Genomic DNA, 18869 nt, shown 5'->3' on the forward strand with positions numbered 1-18869 from the left:
TCGTTCACGGACCATGGAGCGCTGGATATACAACAGGAAGGGATGCAGAGTTAGGAACATACAGTCAGAAACCTGCCCTGGACGTGTCAGCCATGTTTTACAAACTCCAGCTTCAGTGCGACCTGGGGTCAACAGACACCCTGGGGTCAGCCATGCAAGGTGGCCTGTAACCAGCAGAAGGGGACGAATCCTGTAGCAGTGGCACGGGTGGGGCCGCTACTGTCTGCCGGAATAGACGTTGAGGCGCTTTATGCGGCACAGCCATCACGGCACTCACCCGAGCAGTGGAGAAACAGAGGTAGGGACTTGACTTGTACCTCGGTGGCATTCCTGTGTCTTCCGATTGCACAGCTAACCTGTCCCCACCATCCTCAGACTGCGGTCCACCCGATCACTGCCGGAGCACAGAGGCACAGAAGAGTTTTTAGGACGAGTCGATGTGAGCCCTGGTCCCGTTTCCCTCGCACCCCTCAGTCATTTGAAAAGTGCCCAGCTCCGTTATACTGCATGCTGCCTTAACCTAGACGCTTCAAGTGAATAACGCTTTTGTTAAATACTTGTAAAACAAATTCCCAATTCTGATAGTCACTCACCACAGCGCCTTTCTTTGATGTTAAGCATCAAAACACATTAGCGTTTACTCTTGCGCCACCATTATATTTCAAAAGATAACGTCATGGTACTAAAATACTTACGTGCCCGACAGCCATAACAATATTTTCTCACTTACAGCTTCTAACAAGCACCAAACAAGCAGTGGGTAGCATGGTCGGGTGGAATCCCGCCGCGGCCGCCCCGGAAGTCAGGCACGGTCGCCTGTGACGGGGGCGGGGCCACGTTCAGACCGGAAGAGGAGGCAGGCGGAGTCGATGCTTCTCGCGGCCCGGGGCTCCTGTGAGCGGTGTGGAGACCCGGGGCCGCGCTAGCAGGAGGTTGGGCGCCGCGTGCTGCGAGCAGAGTCCCCGACATTGCCCAGGTAAGTTCCAAAAGGCTGGGGGTGTGTGTGTGTGTGTGTGCGCGCGTGTATGCTCGTGTGTGTATGTATGTGTGCGACGGTGACGGCGGGGGAGGGAGGGAGGGAGGGAGGGGGGGCCTCAGTGCACTTGTGTGTGTGCGCGCGTGTGTGCGTATGTGTCAGGGGGGGGTGTCTCTGTATGTATGTATGTGCGTGCGTGCGTGGGCGCTTGTGTGTGTGTATGCGCATGCGTGTGTGGTGCTTGAGCTTCCCAGGAGACAGCGCCTGGCCACAGCGCGCGGTCACGTTTCAAATCGGCTCCAAGGATGCGCGTGTCCGAAACTGTCTCCTGGGAAGCACAGTCGCTGACAAAAGATCTCGGCGGAGACGCGCTTCCGCGCGTTGAGCCGAGACCTAAAAACTCTTGCATATGCTGATGACATAGCCATAGTAACATCAGATCCAGTATTAGCCCTACCTATAATCGAAACCGAGGCCAAAAACTTTGGTAATATGGCCGGCTACATTCTCAATCAAAGTAAAACCCAAGTAGTCTTAAACGATAAATGCATCATGATAGATCCTCGAGTGACAATAAAGGCGACCTACTTAGGGGTATGTATCTCCTCCAACCTCGATAAATTGGTCGCATTAAATTTGAGCCCTCTGCTAGATAAAATGCAGAAAGATCTTCATCGTTTAAATAACCTACACTTATCTTTGATTGGCCGTGTGAACGCCTTAAAAATGGTATACTTCCCTAAACTGCTTTATATGTTCAGAGCAATCAATCTGGAAATCTCTGAATATTGGTTCAAATTGATGGAGCGTACTTTCTCAAGTTTTATTTGGTCCTATTCACAACCACGTAGAGCCTATAAGCTCTTGACTCTTCCTAGAGAAAAAGGAGGCTTAGCCCTCCCTAACCTCAAATTATATTATTGGGCTTGTATGCTCTCATATAATCATGAACTCTTTTTTTTATTAGATAATAATGAGATAATCTTAGGGGAAGACCTACCATCAATCCATCAGCTGGTATTAGGTAATGGGAGCAAGGGTTATCTGTGGCGATTTCTTTATGATAGCTATCACAAAAAGGTCCGTCTAAAGACCTTACTCGGAGGGTTTAAAGCGTGGAAAGCTGTGAGGAAATTATTGGGCATCGGACGACTCTCGCTCTATTCTCCACTAAGCAATAATCCAGCTCTACCTGAAATCTTTAGTGGAGCCTGCATTAAGAGATGGACCATGACTGGAATTACACACTTTGGATGTCTTTTTGTAAATGAGGGGTTACACTCGTTTGAAACCTTGAGGGAAACATATCATTTGGAATGGAGGGACTTTTTTAAATATCTACAAATTAGAGATTTTTTAACCCAAAGAATTAGAGAAAATACCTCGTTTAATAAAATACAGACAGCAGAAACATTAATAAAACCAAAAAAATTTACGATTGGTGAGATGTATTCTCACTTGGTATCCCTTCTTCCGAACAATCTCGAGAAGACATTTCAGAAGTGGCAGGGAAAATTAACAATGACTATGGAAGAATTCAATCATGCCTATGATTTATCCCAAACCATCCTTATGTCAACCAAATTGCAAACACAATTTTATAAAACATGCTTTTTCTTGTATTATACCCCAGATAGAATCGCTAAATGGGGAAGTGGGAGGGGTACATGCTGCTTTAGATGTACATTATCTGAGGCGGATAGCATACACGTATTTTCTTCCTGTGTAAATTTATCCCCCTTAAAACTGAGTATTGAACAGTTTTTAACTGAGATTCTAAAAACCAGAATAATCCTCTCTAATGAAATGATTTTGCTTGGAGTAACCAATCTCAATGAATCATCACTTGGACATGAACTAATATTTATCGCCATGGCGGTTCTAAGAATATGTATCGCTTCTGCCTGGCTAGACCCTAACCAACCATCCTTTCAACAATGGTTTTCTAGATTGCTAGCTATATTTAATTTGGAAATGGCTATATATAAAAGAACAGGCAGAAGAAGGAGGGTCAGGGGAGTGAAAATTTGGAATTCTTTGATTGAGTGGTCCCAATCTCAAAGTAATTCTCTGTAACATAAAGCCATATTCTGTGGGATTTAAATACCACAAAAACTTAAATGGTTAAAGATGCATATTATTTGAAATCTATAATTATCTAGATGTTATGTGTATCTCCTCAAAAAGAAGGGAAATGTTTTCTTGGTTGTTTGATTAATTTACTTAGCCATTATTGTATAATGTACGAATTCTCTAATTTTTCTGTGTTTATATGTGAAATATTCTTTGCCGAACCTGTATGACCTGGGGGGAGGGGGGGGGGAATATACACTGGAAAAAACTCAATAAAGATAACTTAAAAAAAAAGGCAACATAGGCCGAGATACATGTTGCGATCCCCTATCACACGCACGACTCTACAGGTATGGGACCGGGTGGCACACAAACATGGGTTGACCACTTTTCCCTCCCCATTTACTCCCATATTAGATAACCCTGACTTCCCTCCGGGTCACGGCGCAGGCACGTTCCCTCAGTGGCGAGGCACGGCATGTCGAGCTGCAGGTGACCTTTTTGACTTGCAGGGATTTCTCCCCTTCGCGGACATTAAACAAGGGTATGGCATAGACAACCCTCATTTCTTCCAATACCTTCAACTTCGACACTGGCTCACTGATCCCGAAATCACTGCATTGGTGAGCCGCCCCATGTCGACCTTTGAAAAATGGCTGCTTACTAAAGATACTGACAAACACCTAATTTCCGAACTCTATAAATTGCTCACACCACCATCCGCCCGGTTAAAACACCGAGCCAAAAGCGCTGGGAGGCTGAACTGGGTAGGGCTTTGCCACCCAAAGAATGGGGGTACGTATACTTTAGAGCCTCACATACCACACGCAACACCAAGGCGAGGGAGACGGCAGTAAAGCTGGCCATGTACTGGCACCTCACCCCAGTCCGGCTACACAAGGGAAACCCGACGCGCAGCGAGCTCTGCTGGAGGGGGTGTGGGGAAAAGGGTACCCTGACCCACATCCTTTGGGACTGCCCGGAACTGGGAGACTTTTGGAAAATGGTCCTGGATGAGATCGATTCCACCTTTGAGACTGAAGTCCCGAGATTCCCTGCATACGCTTTGTTGGGTCTGCCTAACGCACTAACATTCCCCTTAAAGTCACTACGAGGTCGGCAGATGGGCATCGCCATACAGGCGGCCACGCAGCACATATTATCACTATGGGATCCACGACTAGGCCTACACACACGGGATGGCTCCATAAACTTTGGTTCACCCTTGGGATGGAGCGCATTCACGCCACACTCACCAACTCAACCGAATCCTTTCGAAAGACGTGGCTTCCTTTGCTGACCCTCCTGTCCAAAGAGTTCAATGAAATTACATGCCCTAAATACCTTCGGGTCCTGCGTCTTACCAACACCACCGATGACTCTCGGTGACTTCCCGATCGGCCAGGCCAAACTTCCGTGGCACACTACTGGTCACATTGGCACTCCGGAGCACACTGGTCAGGGTGGGGGGCTCTGGGGAGGAGGGACGGGGAGTTCTTGGTTCTTGTTGTTCTCCTTATGTCACTTGATTGCTATACAGCTCTTTCGCACTCACGATGTCGAATTGCTTCTTTGGCATATGTACCTTGCTTGTTCTGTCATAATAGGGAAGACATGCTTGTCTGTCCCGCCCGCTATCTATGCCTCTTGCTTGTTATTCTTGCTGAGACGTCTCAATATATGCTTGCTGAAATCTTCAATAAAAACACCTTTGAAACTAAAAGAGCTAGAGGGGAACTATTATAAACACACTCGATTTAAGGTGGTTGAATCTGCATATAAAGTCTGGAGAAGGGTTGCAAGGATAATGAAGTTAGAGAGAATTGTGTATTATACTCCCTTTTCTGCGGAAAAAAATACTGCCATCGATATTCTGGGATAATGTAGCAAAGGAATGGAGCAAGAAAGGTATGAGTAGAATTGGAGATTTATATGATACTGATGGAATACTAAAATCTTTCTCTAATATAAGTAGTAAATTCCATTTACCTCAGTCATCTTTTTTTAAATATCTCCAAATTAGAGATTTTTGTTTAAGACCTAGCCCTAATAAAATAATAGAGGCTGTCCAATCAAAAAAAAGGATAGGCACGATATATCGATTGCTGATGGATAATAAATCAGATGATATGAACAAATATAATGTATATTGGCAGAATCAATTGGAGGAAACTGATCTAAATATTGTGGATTATATTTTGATGGCTAAGGATATATGTTTGTCGGCCAATCTGAAAGCTCAGGTTTATAAGACAATATTCAGATTATACTATACTCCTAAACGTATGGCAACATGGGGGCCTATGTATGATGGAAAATGTTTTCGGTGCGGAGGGGAAGATGCCGATATTGTCCATGTTTTTTATAACTGCTCGAAATTATTGTCTTTCATATCCAGTATAGAAAAGTTTATATCCTTAGTCATTCACCATCCGTTTAAAATATCCCCGCACTTATGTTAGTAGGAGGAGGGCAAAGTGTTAATGAAAACGAGAATATATGTAAATATAAGAATTTCTTATTTATGGCTATGACTATAGCTCGATTATGTATAGCTACAGAATGGCTACAACCTGAAGCACCGATGTTTGAATTCTGGAGAAGGAAATTGTTTAATATATATGAATTAGAATGGAATCTGTACGCTCTAAAGGGTGCTAGGAAAAAACGATTAGGTATATTGACTTGGGTAATACTCAAAGAGTATTTGGAGGAATAATTTTTTACTTTTTTTCTATTCTTAATATTTTTTTACTGTGAACCCGTCCTTCCCACCTACCTGTTATCATCAAATATCACTGTAAAAGAAGAAATTGAATGTCTATCTTTTTTTAATGTTGTGAATGTATTTTTTGTGATGTCAAATGACCCAACGATGGTAATAAAAAAAAAAAAAAATAAATAAATAAAAAGGGAATGGTTTAAGGGGAGACTTGATCTGTAGGGCCAGCGGAGTCCATGCCATGATTGAGGAGATGTTTGGCTCATGAATAGTTCAAAGCAGATCTTCAGTGGGTGAAATTTGATTAAAATCTTTCAAAGGCTCAAATTGGCAGTTAAAATCACCCACTATAACCAACAGGACATCTATGGTAAGAGTAGGAATAAGGCGATCTATTTGATCTAGGCTCAAGGATTCTTGGCTGGGCCTCACAGGCCTAGCGTAAACATTATCAGAGCTATTGTAATGTTTGATAAAGAGGTAAGTAGTATGCACAGGATATCATCTGAGAGGGACTCCTGCTGTTGCGCCGTACAACCCAAATGGAAACCTACCCAGATACATAACCCCCCCGGATGACTTTCCCTTTCCCCTTCCCCTTGAGGTGACCGCTATTCTATATGCCTCGAACCCATGCGCGACACCTCATCCATTGCTGATGTTTCCTGAAACATGCATATTTCAAATAGATCTACAAAAAAAAAACAGTCGAGACAGGCCCGTTTGATTTTGAGGCTCGCGACATTCCACAATAATATCCTCAGCTTAGAAGTTCTGTGTTGTCTTGCTGGGATACCAACACGGATGTCAATCTGTAGCAATAGTCTTCCCCAACCTGTTCACTGCTGTACTTTCACATAGGGCTATATACTTCCCATGGGGCTATATGTTTCCCATAGGGCTATATATTTTCCATAGGGCTTTCCCATAGGGCTATATACTTCCCTGTAGGTACTTTATATACTTTCCCATAGGGCTCTATACTTCCCATAGTGCTATATATTTCCCATAGGGCTCCCTCATCTGATACCATGTTGTTTCCAAAGCTTAAAGTTTCTTGTAATCCTGGTGAGTTGGTCTGAACATGGGGGTCAATAAAATTAGGATACATTCCCTTCTGTGGCATCAGGTTGAAATTGGAGCTTGGGGTTTCTGGTATTCCCAGTGAGTTGGTCTGGACATGGGGGTCGGTGAAACTAAGATGTACACTCACTGGGTTAATAGTATGGTTGAAACTCATATACCTATGCCCTTCAATTATACCACCCTTTTCCCTGATTCTTGCGTTCTTCCCCATTTGTACCTTCTTATTTTACAGCCCGAGCCAGTGCAAGGTGACCATTTTATGCTTCATACTGGACAGCATGTCATTCTCCACTGGATCCCTTTGTTGACTAGTGTAGGAAGGTGGCTACCTGACTATGGTTACCCCAGATGTTTTGCCTTGTGTTTAGCTGGTTTTCGACTTAGTTGGCCTGGCTCCCTGCTAATCAGGGCCCCAGGCTATCTGCTCTCTCTGTAAAATGGATTCCATGTACCCTAGGTGCATAACTAAATTGGCTTGGGTCACCTTATCAGCCCCTGTACAGTGCACTATAGGTGCCTAGGGCATAGGTGCATCCAAGGCCTACCAGGGGCTGCAGCATATCTTTTGCCACCCCTGGCTGGCTATCCAAAATTGACACAACTGGCTGATCACTCAGCTGGGGGAAAGGTGGTGTAATCACCCCTTGCTTAGGTATAGTATGCCTATATCTAAACCAATCTAGACACATACATACCTATAAGTCACTCCTATGGCAGGCCTTAACAATCCCGGAGGCAAAGTGCTTGGTTTTATGTGAGATGGTGCTCTAGCATGAGCTGAGCCTGTCTGCAGCTGTCGGGACCAATTCCCTAAGCTGTTCCGGGATAATGCCATACCATATACTATTAAGTGCATTATAATCCTCGCGGTTATATGTTAACTTTGGTTTGGCTTTATCAAAACATGTCGTGTAAGGTGTCATACGATTTGGAATACTATCCCCTCGACAGTCCTGTCGACGGGGATAGCATTCCACCCCTCTAGAGGGAGACGACATGTTACTTTGCTAAAACGCGGTTAATTTTAAAATGAGCCTCAGCACCACAAAATGGATGCTTCTGCCACAGACACGGGTCTGACCTCCTGCTGCTGACCGAAACTCAGCCAAGGAGGCCTGGACAAAGGGTTTCCTGTCACAGGGAGGTGTCACACCACCCCAGACAGGAGATAGTGGATTGTAGACTGTTCAATAAACCCTTTTTATTGAAATGCCCGTCTACATATTTCTGTGTAAACTCTGTAGAAACTAAGCATGCACGATTGACTGAGTTAAACGGTTATCTATTGTTTCCACGATTCAGAAATTGTTCCGATTCTAAGGTAAACAAAGTTGTCATGTTTATGCTGTTGTCAGAAACGAATCCTTTCTTGTTCATTCGAGAAGTTTCTAGTGACCTCTGAGTTAGCTGGCACACACAAGTAATTAAGTTTAATGTACTCGATAGAGACATGCTGACCTCAGTACTATGTCAAATCTATAGTGTATATTATTCCAATGCGCAGAGCCTATCAGGGATATAGGAACTACACCACAGAGTGTTTTACATGTGAACTGTCTCAGACCTCACTTTTAGAGGTCTGAATTATCAGTGGCGGCTGTTGAGTTTTGAGAGTGGTAGGTGTCAAAGTTGGGTTGGTTGTTATGTCACAAGCAAAGTTCCTGAAATAGTCACCGCCCCATGCTTGTGTTTAAGGTGCAATAACAACAAAACTGGCACCATAAGTATGTGATTTAGAATGAGATAACCTCAATGCAAAGACTGGTATTATTACCCTCCGCTGACAACAGATCTGTTGTGTGAATCTCGTTCTCGTAACATGCACGAGCTGGTAGCTCAGTGTGTTATAGCACCTGCTGTTGAAATCTGTCCACAGATCTTTTTTGATGTTGGCTCTGCCTCAGACCCCTCTCACCCCCTCCCTAGAGGCTCGTCAGCCGGGTGATGAGTGAGCTGAATGCAAACGCAGCCTTTCGCCTCTTCAGGGCTTTTGCCAGACCCTGGTGGTGGCCAGGCAGGAAGGGAGGCGGGGTCTGAGTGTGGGGTATTATGGTTAAGCCCTCGGGAGATCGTGAGTGGTGGGTAGGGGTGGTCGGAGCCTGGGAGATGCTAAAATGGATGCCGCTGCAGACAGATGGTCGGAGTCTTGGCTGTGTTTAGATGTTTAGATGCCCAAGAGATAAGGAAACAGCTGGTGCTCTGCCTCAGAGGGACTGATTGTGCTTGTTGGTGCCCAGCAAAAGGGGGATGAGATACCTTACCTGAAGCCAACTGTACAGAGGTGAGGAGGCGGCTCAGACTTCCATGTTGGGAGGGGTGGATTTTCTTGTTACCTCTGTTTCTTTTGGGGAGGGGAACAGTAAATGAAAGGATGAGGGGGGAGATACAGAGAAGAAAGGAAGAGGAAAGGAGAGCTGAGAGAGAAGCAAAAGGAAGGAAGGTTTGGGGGTTGGAGAAGTAAAGACAAGGTAAACATTCATAGGGTGGATAGAGGCTCAGAGGAGGGGGTGGCAAGGAAGGAGGAGTAGACATGCAAAGGTGTGCACCTGACGGTGGGAGAGAAGTGAATGTTTACTCAAAAGCTCTGAACTCATCATTTAATTTTACCTCCTATTATTTCATTTCCAACACAACGAGTGCTGATGGGACGGCGTGACAACAGCCATCTACTGCAGGAGCTGAAGTCCTACCCAGCTACCTGGGGTGCGAGGTCAGAAGGGACTATCTCTTGCCATTACGATGTGCACAATGCCGTTAATGGCTCTGGGCAAGAAGAGGGAAGAGAGCAAGGGACAGATAATGCTCAATCACTGCAGAGATTTATAATAAAGCTGAACAGTGATTGGCCATATCCTGTTCCTCCCACCTACAATGTCTTGTGTTCAGAGCAGGACTAGAGAAAGGCCTGCCCACGCCTTCTGGGCCAATCCTGAGGCAGCTGAGGAGCCCCAGGATTGGCTAGGTCAGGCACACTCAACGCTCCATAGAAGACCAAAAGGGCTGCAGCTGTGATTTTCCTCCCCTCAGCTCACTAATTGTGAGTAAGAGTCCGCCTTGCAAGTGCGCATGAGGGTTTGGGCGGTGAAAGGCACCTGTACAAACCGTCATGGCAATTTACTACACAAGACAAAATAAAAAGTACTGCTGCTGCGAGGCAGAAAACATTTGTTTTTACATTTAATACGGGTAGGAAAAGTAACAAATACAGGGAGGCAACAACCCTAACGCTCCCATAGAGGAACCGACCCTGGTAAGCATGCTCCTGGCAACAGATAATGGGGTGGAAGAGGAGAGTGAACCTCTCCCTGACCTCCTGTCTGCCATGGTGCAAGATGGGTTAGTGGAAGGTGTGAACCTTTCCCCTACACTAACCTCGGTGCAGCTAAGTAACTGTCACCAGCTGTTGGGGCAGTGTGCCATGTTGTTCTCCATGACTTCAGGTGTCACCTACTGGAGTACCCATGATGTGGACACTAGGGACAATCCTCCTGTAAAGCACAAAATGTACAGATTGATTCAGAGGGTCAAAGAGGTTTTGAAGATGTATGCGCTAGGGGTAATAGAGCCCTCCAACAGTCCTTGGCCAGCCCACTGGCCTTGGTCCCAAAGGCTGTTGCACCCAGTGCCACTCAGGAACTTTGGTTCTGCGTAGACTACTGTGGGAGATCTGTTGAGAGCCGCCAGGTGCCTCAATACGTTTATTTAACGTCTGGATGCTGGCAGATTGCCCTGACTGATGGGGCCAAGGAGAGGTCTGCATTCTCAATGCAAGAGGGTCACTACCAGTTCAGGGTGATATCCTTTGGGCTGAAGAATTCCCCGGTCACCTTTAAGAGGTTGGTCAACCAGGTGTTGGCTGGACTAGGGGATTACAGTGCTTCCTACCTGGATGACATCGCAGCGATCAGTTCTTGCTGGAAAGATCACTTGCGCCATCTCTGGGAAGTGTTGAAGGCTCTGCAGAAAGCAGGCCTCACTATCAAGGTTAGCAAGTGCTAGATAAGGCAGGGGTCTGTGGTGTACTTAGTGCACCAGGTAGGAAGTGGCTAGGTGGTGCGCCTACAACCTAAGTGACAACATTTTGACTTGGGAGCTCCCCCTAGACCCAGACAGAGGTGAGAGCCCTTTTAGGTCTCACTATATATTATTGAAGACTTGGCTATGGCACCATTGTTGCCACCTTGACTGAGTTGACTTCCAGGAAGCAGCCAAGGAAAGTGATCTGTACTGATGACCGTCAGACTGCTTTTGATACCCTGAAAGCAGCCATGTGCACGGCGCACTCGTTCAATGCACCGGACTTCTCGAAAGAATTTGTCCTGCAGACAGCTGCTTCAGCATGGTGTGGGCGCGATGTTCCCACAACTGAACAAAGAGGGCCTAGACCAGCCAGCAGTCTTCCTGAGCAGAAGGCTACTCCCCAGGGAACAGAGGTGGTGCAACTGAGTGTGAAGCTTTTGTTGTGGCCTGAGCACTGAAGAAGCTAAGACCCTACTTGTTTGGGACTCACTTTGGGCTTCAGACACACCAAAGGCCCCTCAGATGGTTAATGCAGATGAGGGGTGAGAATCCAAAACTGTTGAGGTGGTCCGTCTCCCTACAGGGAATGGACTTTATGATGTAACACCGCCCTGGCATAGAACACGCTAATGCTGATGGTCTGTCAAGGTTCTTTCACCTTAGTGAAGAGAACTCCCACGTGGGTGGGTAGTTCTCCCTACTTTCAGATGAAGGTGACATGTGTTAGACCTGGCACCTTTTGGCGTGTTTCCCCTTGTCTTTTTGCTTTCCGGCCTTCTGTTTTGATGGTAGCTGGACTTCGTTTTGCTGGTTTAGTGTCTCTGCACACTTTTTCACAGCTACCCAGTGCTAAAGTGCAAGTGCTGCTACTGTGAAATGTGTTGGGATTGGTTTCCCATGATTGGTATATTTGCTTTACTGGTAAACCCCTAGCAAAGTGCACTGTGTGTGCCCAAGGCCTGTAAATCAAATGCTACTGGTGGGCCTTCAGCACTGGTTATGCCACCCACACAGGTAGCCTATCAAATGTGTCTCAGACACACCACTGCAGTGTAAGCGTGCACAGTTTTTAACTGCAATGTCGACCTGACAAGTGCACCAACTTACCAGACCCTAACCTTCCCTTTTCTTACATGTAAGTCACCCCTAAAGTAGGCCCAAGGTAGCCCCATGGGCAGGGTGCAGTGTATGTAAAAGGTAGGACATGTCTTATCGTGTTTTACATGTCCTGATGATAAAATACTGCCAATTTTGCTTTTCACTATTGAAAGGCTGCCTCTCCCATAGGTCATCATTGGAGCAGCCTTGCAACATTTTGCAAGTGTTACTATAAATTGGGAAGAGATGGAAATTTGTAGTTTAGGTTCCCTGAACTCAGGATATAAAAATACCATATTTTAGTTAATATGGTTTTTAACCCTTTCGATGCTCATGACGAGCTCAGCTCGTCATGATGCACAGTTGAGCTGTGCTGATGACGAGCTGAGCTCGTCATGACACCAGCAAAATGGCAATTTTCAGCACAGGGGGGGGAAAACGCCTAGCAGCCAAGGTGTTAAACTGTGTGCTGGAAAATACCACTTTTAAAAAGTGGGCACTTTCTTGCTTTGCATTCTGTGTGCCTCTGGCTGCCTGTGGAATTAACTTCTGGGATTAGATTGACATGAGCACATCAGATTTTAGCTGAGTCTCTCCCCTCGGCAAAAGCCTATGAGAGTATGGCCTGGGCCTTCTTTGCCAAGTCCTATAAAGAATGGGAGTAACTGCCCAAAAGGCGGCCCACAGTGTTCATGGACCGCAGTGCCAAGCTGGGGGAGGACAACATCTTACTTCCTGTCCAGCCTCTTGGATTCCCTATCCAGGGGTCTGTAGGGAATGAACCAGGATTTACGTGGGAAGTAGAGGTTTGAACCACCAAGTTCTCTGGTTCAAAGGTTGTTGAGTATTATACATAAAATCACCCATCCTTACTAGAACGGATTCATCCCTGGAAGACCGCTCCATGAGTTGACCCATCTTCTCATAGAGTCCATAGATATGGATGAGACTTTCAATCTCTCCCTGACGATCACCACCGCAAAGGCATTCAACAGAGTAAATTGTGTCTATCTATGGGATGTTTTGACAAACTATAGCTTTAACAGCAATGTCATCAAGACAATACTAACCCTATAAAAGGTACCAGCAGCCAAGATACTGATTAATGGTAATCTTACTGCAACACACCTGATATCTAGAGGCACTAGGCAGAGGTGTCCACTCTTGCTGGTATACTCTGATCTGTATGTTGAGCCTTTTGCTCAGATGATCCGTCTAGATAAGGCCATGCTTCCGTTGAAGCTCCAGGACTACTGACTAAAATTGCATTATAATGAGACAATATAATTTTGTATACTTCTGAACATAAGCATTTCATTCCAAAACTCTAACAGCAAGCTCAAGAGTTTAGGAGAATATTTGGATACTCAATCAACAGGGAGAAGTTATGACATGGGCAAGCAAGATGCAAATTCAATATTTAGGTGTCCAAATAACACAGAATCTGGACAATCTAGCAATAGAAAACCTGTGTAAGATTGGCAAAGATATAGAGGCCCTTCTCAGAAGATGTGAGAACCTGCCATTAGGTATCTATTGGAGGGTAAATATTATTAGGATGTTGATGTTTCCCAAAGTTAACTTTTTGTATAACACCATACCATCGACATTCCCCAAAACACAGATCCAGAAACTGCAAGGGAGGCTAAGATTTTTTTGGTCATTCAAAGGGGCTAGGATAGCCTGCTAAAAGCTAAGAAAGAATGTAAAACAAGGGGGCTAGACTCTTTACTATTTCCATATATATTATTATGCAATCCAGCTCAAGAACTTTTGTGTCCTAGCTAGGAAACTGTATGAACCCTACATGGGGCGATTGTATATGGTTGTGCTTGCACATGACGGATTTGAAAGGTCGGGACCCAAAATATTTAGAATGAGTAAGACAGAAGGTATTTCTCATAGTTCTTAAGCTGTGGGTCTATTGGAAAAACATATTTGAGATACACTATTATGAATACCTGGCACCTATTTAGGATTCTCCCAGGACCTTCAAGGCAAGCTCAGTCACACTCTCTGTAATGGGAACTGTAGCACCTGGAGGAACTAAGGAATGAAACAGCTCCTAATGCCTGGCAGGCATTCTCTGATCTGTCTAATGGATAATCTAAAAAATTCAAATGCCTCCAGGTCTGCTTATGGTGGACGTCCCAAAAGCTTTCAGAGGAAAATCACTGGACCCAAGGGGATTGTGTCGATCATTTGGAGGATAATAGGTAACTTAAGAAAGATTTCTCCACATGGTACTAGGATATTGTTGCTGAAATAAAGATAAGAAGTTGACAGGATATAGGAAAAAGACTTGTCAGAGCTTGCGAAAGAATAATTATGGTAAGTATCTCGGAGTCTACTTTATTCAACAGTAAAACCTGCATCATTAAAAAGGAATCACTTCTTCACTCTTCATAGAGCTTATCAGATACCTTTCAAACTGGCCAAATTCATGCAAGAGATCCTATAAAGTGGGAGGTGTGGCTGGCCAGAAGCTGATGATAAGCACATGTTGGTAGACTGCCCAATACTAATGCCCTTCTGGAAAGATGTAAGTAAAGTTCTAAAGGACATCGCTGAATTTGAAATCAATGTAAGCCAGAACCTGTTGCTATTTGGGACTGATCTATTAATATCATGTGATAAGGTGAGCAGGAATTATGAAAAGTTGATTTTTTTCCTGCGACTGCAGGGAAGAAGGGAAATCTGTAGGAAATGGATCGCATCTGATCCACCATTGATGTCAGACGGACTCAAGTCCATGTGCTACGTCAGCAAATCAGATTTGGCTCGTAAGGTGATCTCACTTGAGAGAAGATGGAATTCCTCTTAGTCTGGCAAGCAAATCGTAACTGTCCTATGTACTGCTGATATAAGTGTCGGTCCCCGGATCAGTATGAAACATTCAACAAGTATGGGCATCAGTTTATTCAGGCTGGAAAATATATGGCAACTCTTAGAGTTAGATATAAACTGATTGTTTCCCAAAAAGGTCAGGAGGTTTGCTGCACTTGGGTTTCTGTTAGCTAAGCGAGAGATAGGGCTGGTAAAAGACTGATCCCACCTTACAGGCCTGGCTGCGTAGCCTGGCATATTGTAATGTAAATTGCGAAATTTACGCTTCCCTAATGCCAAGCTCCTCCCGCCCCAAAGAAATATGGGGCCCATATAGGGCATATATTGCTGAGAGATGTCGAGATTCCGCCACACAGATTGAAAGCGGCATAGTAACAGAGAGGGTGGGGTGATGGGCTACAGTGTTGGACATGTGACTCCTGTCATTTAATGCGCCCTCTACTCACCTTTCTATTATGTGCACGTATCATTGGTTGACACAGAAGATAAATTAGGTAAATTCTACATTTCATTTCAAATTGAATTAGTGGTACATTTTTTGAAAGGACGAACCAGGGGCTTGGATGATGCTGTTCTTTTACTATTTGGACTAGCCTTCCAATTGTGTTACCTCCTATTGAGATTTGCATATTATAGTATGTTATTGCTATGTGATGAAACGCCTGACATTGTACCGCACTGATATTGTTTACGCCTTATTGTACAATAAAATTGGAAAATAAAGTTTAAAAAAAGAGATATAAACTGATTGTAGAATAAGGACAGAATAATTTTTTCTCTAACATCTCCAAAGAGCCAAAAACAAAGGTAGAAGACTCCCTTTAAACATAGGCAAGAAGCTCAAAACAAAGCAGCACAGCTCATTCAACATAACAAGGACGAATCACAGCACGATACCCAGAACAAATCATCACAGGATGACTCAGACTGTGGAAACCCTAAAATACCTAGGTCGAACAAGTAGCAAACTGTGTGCTTTAAAGCATTAATATAACATTTGTGCACTCCCATGTGAATTCGAATTTGCAACATATTCTACATTACTGCATGCAACGTGTAGTTCCCCACCTGTTTGAGAACATTCTGGCCTGTGAGGTTCCGGAGTACTGCAGAAGTGCTGCCAGGCGGGGAACTTGTGGCTGATTTGGTTGTGCTGGGCACAGTGCTGATTCCAGTCACAGTGATGCTTCCGGGACCCATCAGAGAGGATGCTGCTCTCTGTACTTGTATGGTGCTTGGGCCAACCTGAGTCTTCATCGGCACACTAACCATGGTCTAGAAAAATGAAGGGGACAAGTTACCATGACAAGAAATACTGAAAATCACATTAAAGTGCTCCTAGCCACTGAAACCCGAGGCCCAGAAGAACAAGTTACTTACCTTTGGTAACGCTTTTTCTGGTGGATACAATATCTGCCTGTGGATTCCTCACCTTTTGATTCCTCACCTTTTGAATACCCCCGGGGCTAGCATTCAGTGGTAAATTCTTTCCTAGCTGTCCCCACGCTGACGAGGAGGTCACAATGGACCGGCTCTGCAGGCGACATCGCATGACGTCACCGGAGCCACAAAAGGACCTCGTCGGCGTGATGACGTCAGTTTCACCCATTTTTTCCGTGCCACCGAGGCAGACGGGCGGACCGACTCATTTTCAAATACATACATAACATCAAATATAAACATACACAAATGCAAAATCACAATTGCATAACCAAAAAAAGCCAAACAGAAAAAGCTAGCATAAAGCATTTCTCATAAATATACTTAAACATGAATTAAATAAAACATTTCTCTTTTACTCCTTTTTTTTTGGGTAGAAACAGGTGGACAATGGGGAGGCGGGTGGGAGCGTGAGGAATCCACAGGCAGATATTGTATCCACCAGAAAAAGAGTTACCAAAGGTAAGTAACTAGTTCTTCTGATGGATACTTCTGCCTGTGGATTCCTCACCTTTTGAATAGATTCCCAAAGCCGTACCTCTCCCGGAGGAGGGTGTCCACCTGACTAGACCAAAAAATCCTGCAAAACGTAATGAGCAAAATGGCCATCCCTCCTAACCTCAGAATCCAAACAGTAATGCTTTGCAAAGGTGTGGAAGGAGGCCCAAGTTGCTGCTTTACATATGTCAAGAACAGGAACACCTCTAGCCAAAGCAGAAGAAGTAGGCTTAGCTCTTGTAGAATGAGCTCTTATACCTTCTGGAGGTTCTTTCTTGGCCAGGGCGTAGCAAATCTTGTTGCACAAGATGATCCACCTTGACAACGTCCTCTTGTGCACTGCCTTGCATTTCATTTTCCCAACATAGCCACCAAAGAGCTGGTCATCCAGTCTTAGATCACTAGTCCGATCCAAATAAAAGCTGATAGCTCTTTTAGGGTCCAATCGATGCAACCTTTCTTCGTTCTTGGAAGGATGAGGGGGAGAATAAAAAGTAGGCAAAGTAATAGATTGTCCCATGTGAAAAGGGGTAACCACTTTGGGAAGGAAAGCAGCCCTGGTTCTTAGAACCAACTTATCCGAAAGAACAGTCAGGAAAGGAGGTTTGGAGCTAAGAGCCTGAAGCTCACTTACCCTCCTAGCCGAGGTAATGGAAATCAAGAAAAACGTTTTAAAAGTAAGAAGCCTCAACGGGCAAGAGTGAAGAGGCTCAAATGGAGAACCCATTAGAAACGTAAGGACTACATTCAAATCCCACTGTGGCATAATATAAGGAGTGGGAGGAAACAAATTTGTAAGGCCCTTAATGAACCTCATGATAATGGGGTACTTAAATAAAGAAGGCTGATCGGGCAAACATATAAAGGCTGACAAGCCGATAAATAGCCTTTGACAGTAGCAACAGCACAACCTTGCTGCGCCAAAGAAAGTGAAAATTCCAAAATGTTAGATAAACGGGTCTTAAGAGGATCGATATCCCTCTCTCCACACCACTTCACAAACCTGGACCAGCGCGAAGAGTAAACAGATTTAGTGGAGTGTCGTCTTGATGATAAAATAACATCCACTAATCTCCAGGCATGAAGGTGCAGGCTCTGGAGGTGGGGGTGTAAAACCTGCCCCTGCCACTGCGAGCGGAAGTCTGCCCTGAGAGGGAGGCGGAGCGGAGGGTGCAATGAGAGGTGAAGTAGGTCTGTGTACCACACCCTTCTTGGCCAATCCCGGACGATCAAATCAACTTGGGCTCGGTTTTGGCGAATCTTCCTCAAAACCTGAGGAATCAAGGGTATGGGAGGAAACGCGTAAAGGAGTTGTGAACTCCAACTCAACTGAAAGCCGTCCCCCAACGTTCCTGCAACGGACGCTGGATACTGTAGAACAACGGCCAGTGCGTGTTCTCGAGAGTGGCAAACAGGTCCAACCGAGGAGACCCCCACATCTGAAAGATGTGATGGACCACCTCCGGGTGAAGCCGCCACTCTTGATCGGCAGAGTAAAGCCGACTGAGACTGTACGCACGAACATTCAGCACCCCGGCCAGATGATTTGCAAACATGCAAATCCGTTGGCCCTGAGCCCAGGACCAGAGTTGCAACGCTTCTCGGCAGAGACGGAGCAAACCCTACTCCTCCCGGTTTGTTGATGTACCACATCACGGTGGTGTTGTCCGACATGACCTGAACCGAACGACCGCGAAGGGAAGGGAGAAAGGCCTTGAGCGCCAAACGTATCGCCCGCAATTCCAAAAGGTTGATTTGAAGCAACCTTTCCTTTGGAGACCAAAAACCTTTGACCTCCAGTTCCCCTAGATGAGCACCCCACCCTAGAGTGGAGGCATCCGTGATTACTGTGACCACCGGTGGAGGAAGCTGAAAGGGCTTTCTTTGAGACAGGTTGCCCTGTACAATCCCCCAAGACAGCTCCGCTGCAGCTTCTCTGGAGATTTTGACCTTCTCCCCAAGATCTCCATTGCTTTGATACCACTACCTGCGGAGGCACCACTGAAGTGCTCTCATACGCTAACGTGCATGGTCGACCAACAGAATGCAGGAAGCGAACAGACCGAGCAGGCGAAGAACCTTCAGGACTGGAACAACCGCTCCATCGTG

General features: G+C 45.3%; 1 protein-coding gene across 4 annotated transcripts in view; it reads right to left on the reverse strand.

The window, feature by feature from the left end:
- Positions 1–18869, reverse strand: part of NFRKB (nuclear factor related to kappaB binding protein) — a 988461-nt gene that overhangs the window by 393800 nt on the left and 575792 nt on the right. For all 4 annotated transcript variants that reach the window (XM_086956902.1, XM_086956901.1, XM_086956903.1 and 1 more), the window contains one exon: positions 15891–16097. In XM_086956902.1, the coding sequence (XP_086813028.1) occupies positions 15891–16097 (207 nt within the window). The remainder of the gene's footprint in view (positions 1–15890; positions 16098–18869) is intronic.

Source organism: Lissotriton vulgaris, chromosome 2_1 (assembly GCF_964263255.1).
Source record: "Lissotriton vulgaris chromosome 2_1, aLisVul1.2, whole genome shotgun sequence".
Classification (NCBI taxonomy): Eukaryota; Metazoa; Chordata; class Amphibia; order Caudata; family Salamandridae; genus Lissotriton; species Lissotriton vulgaris.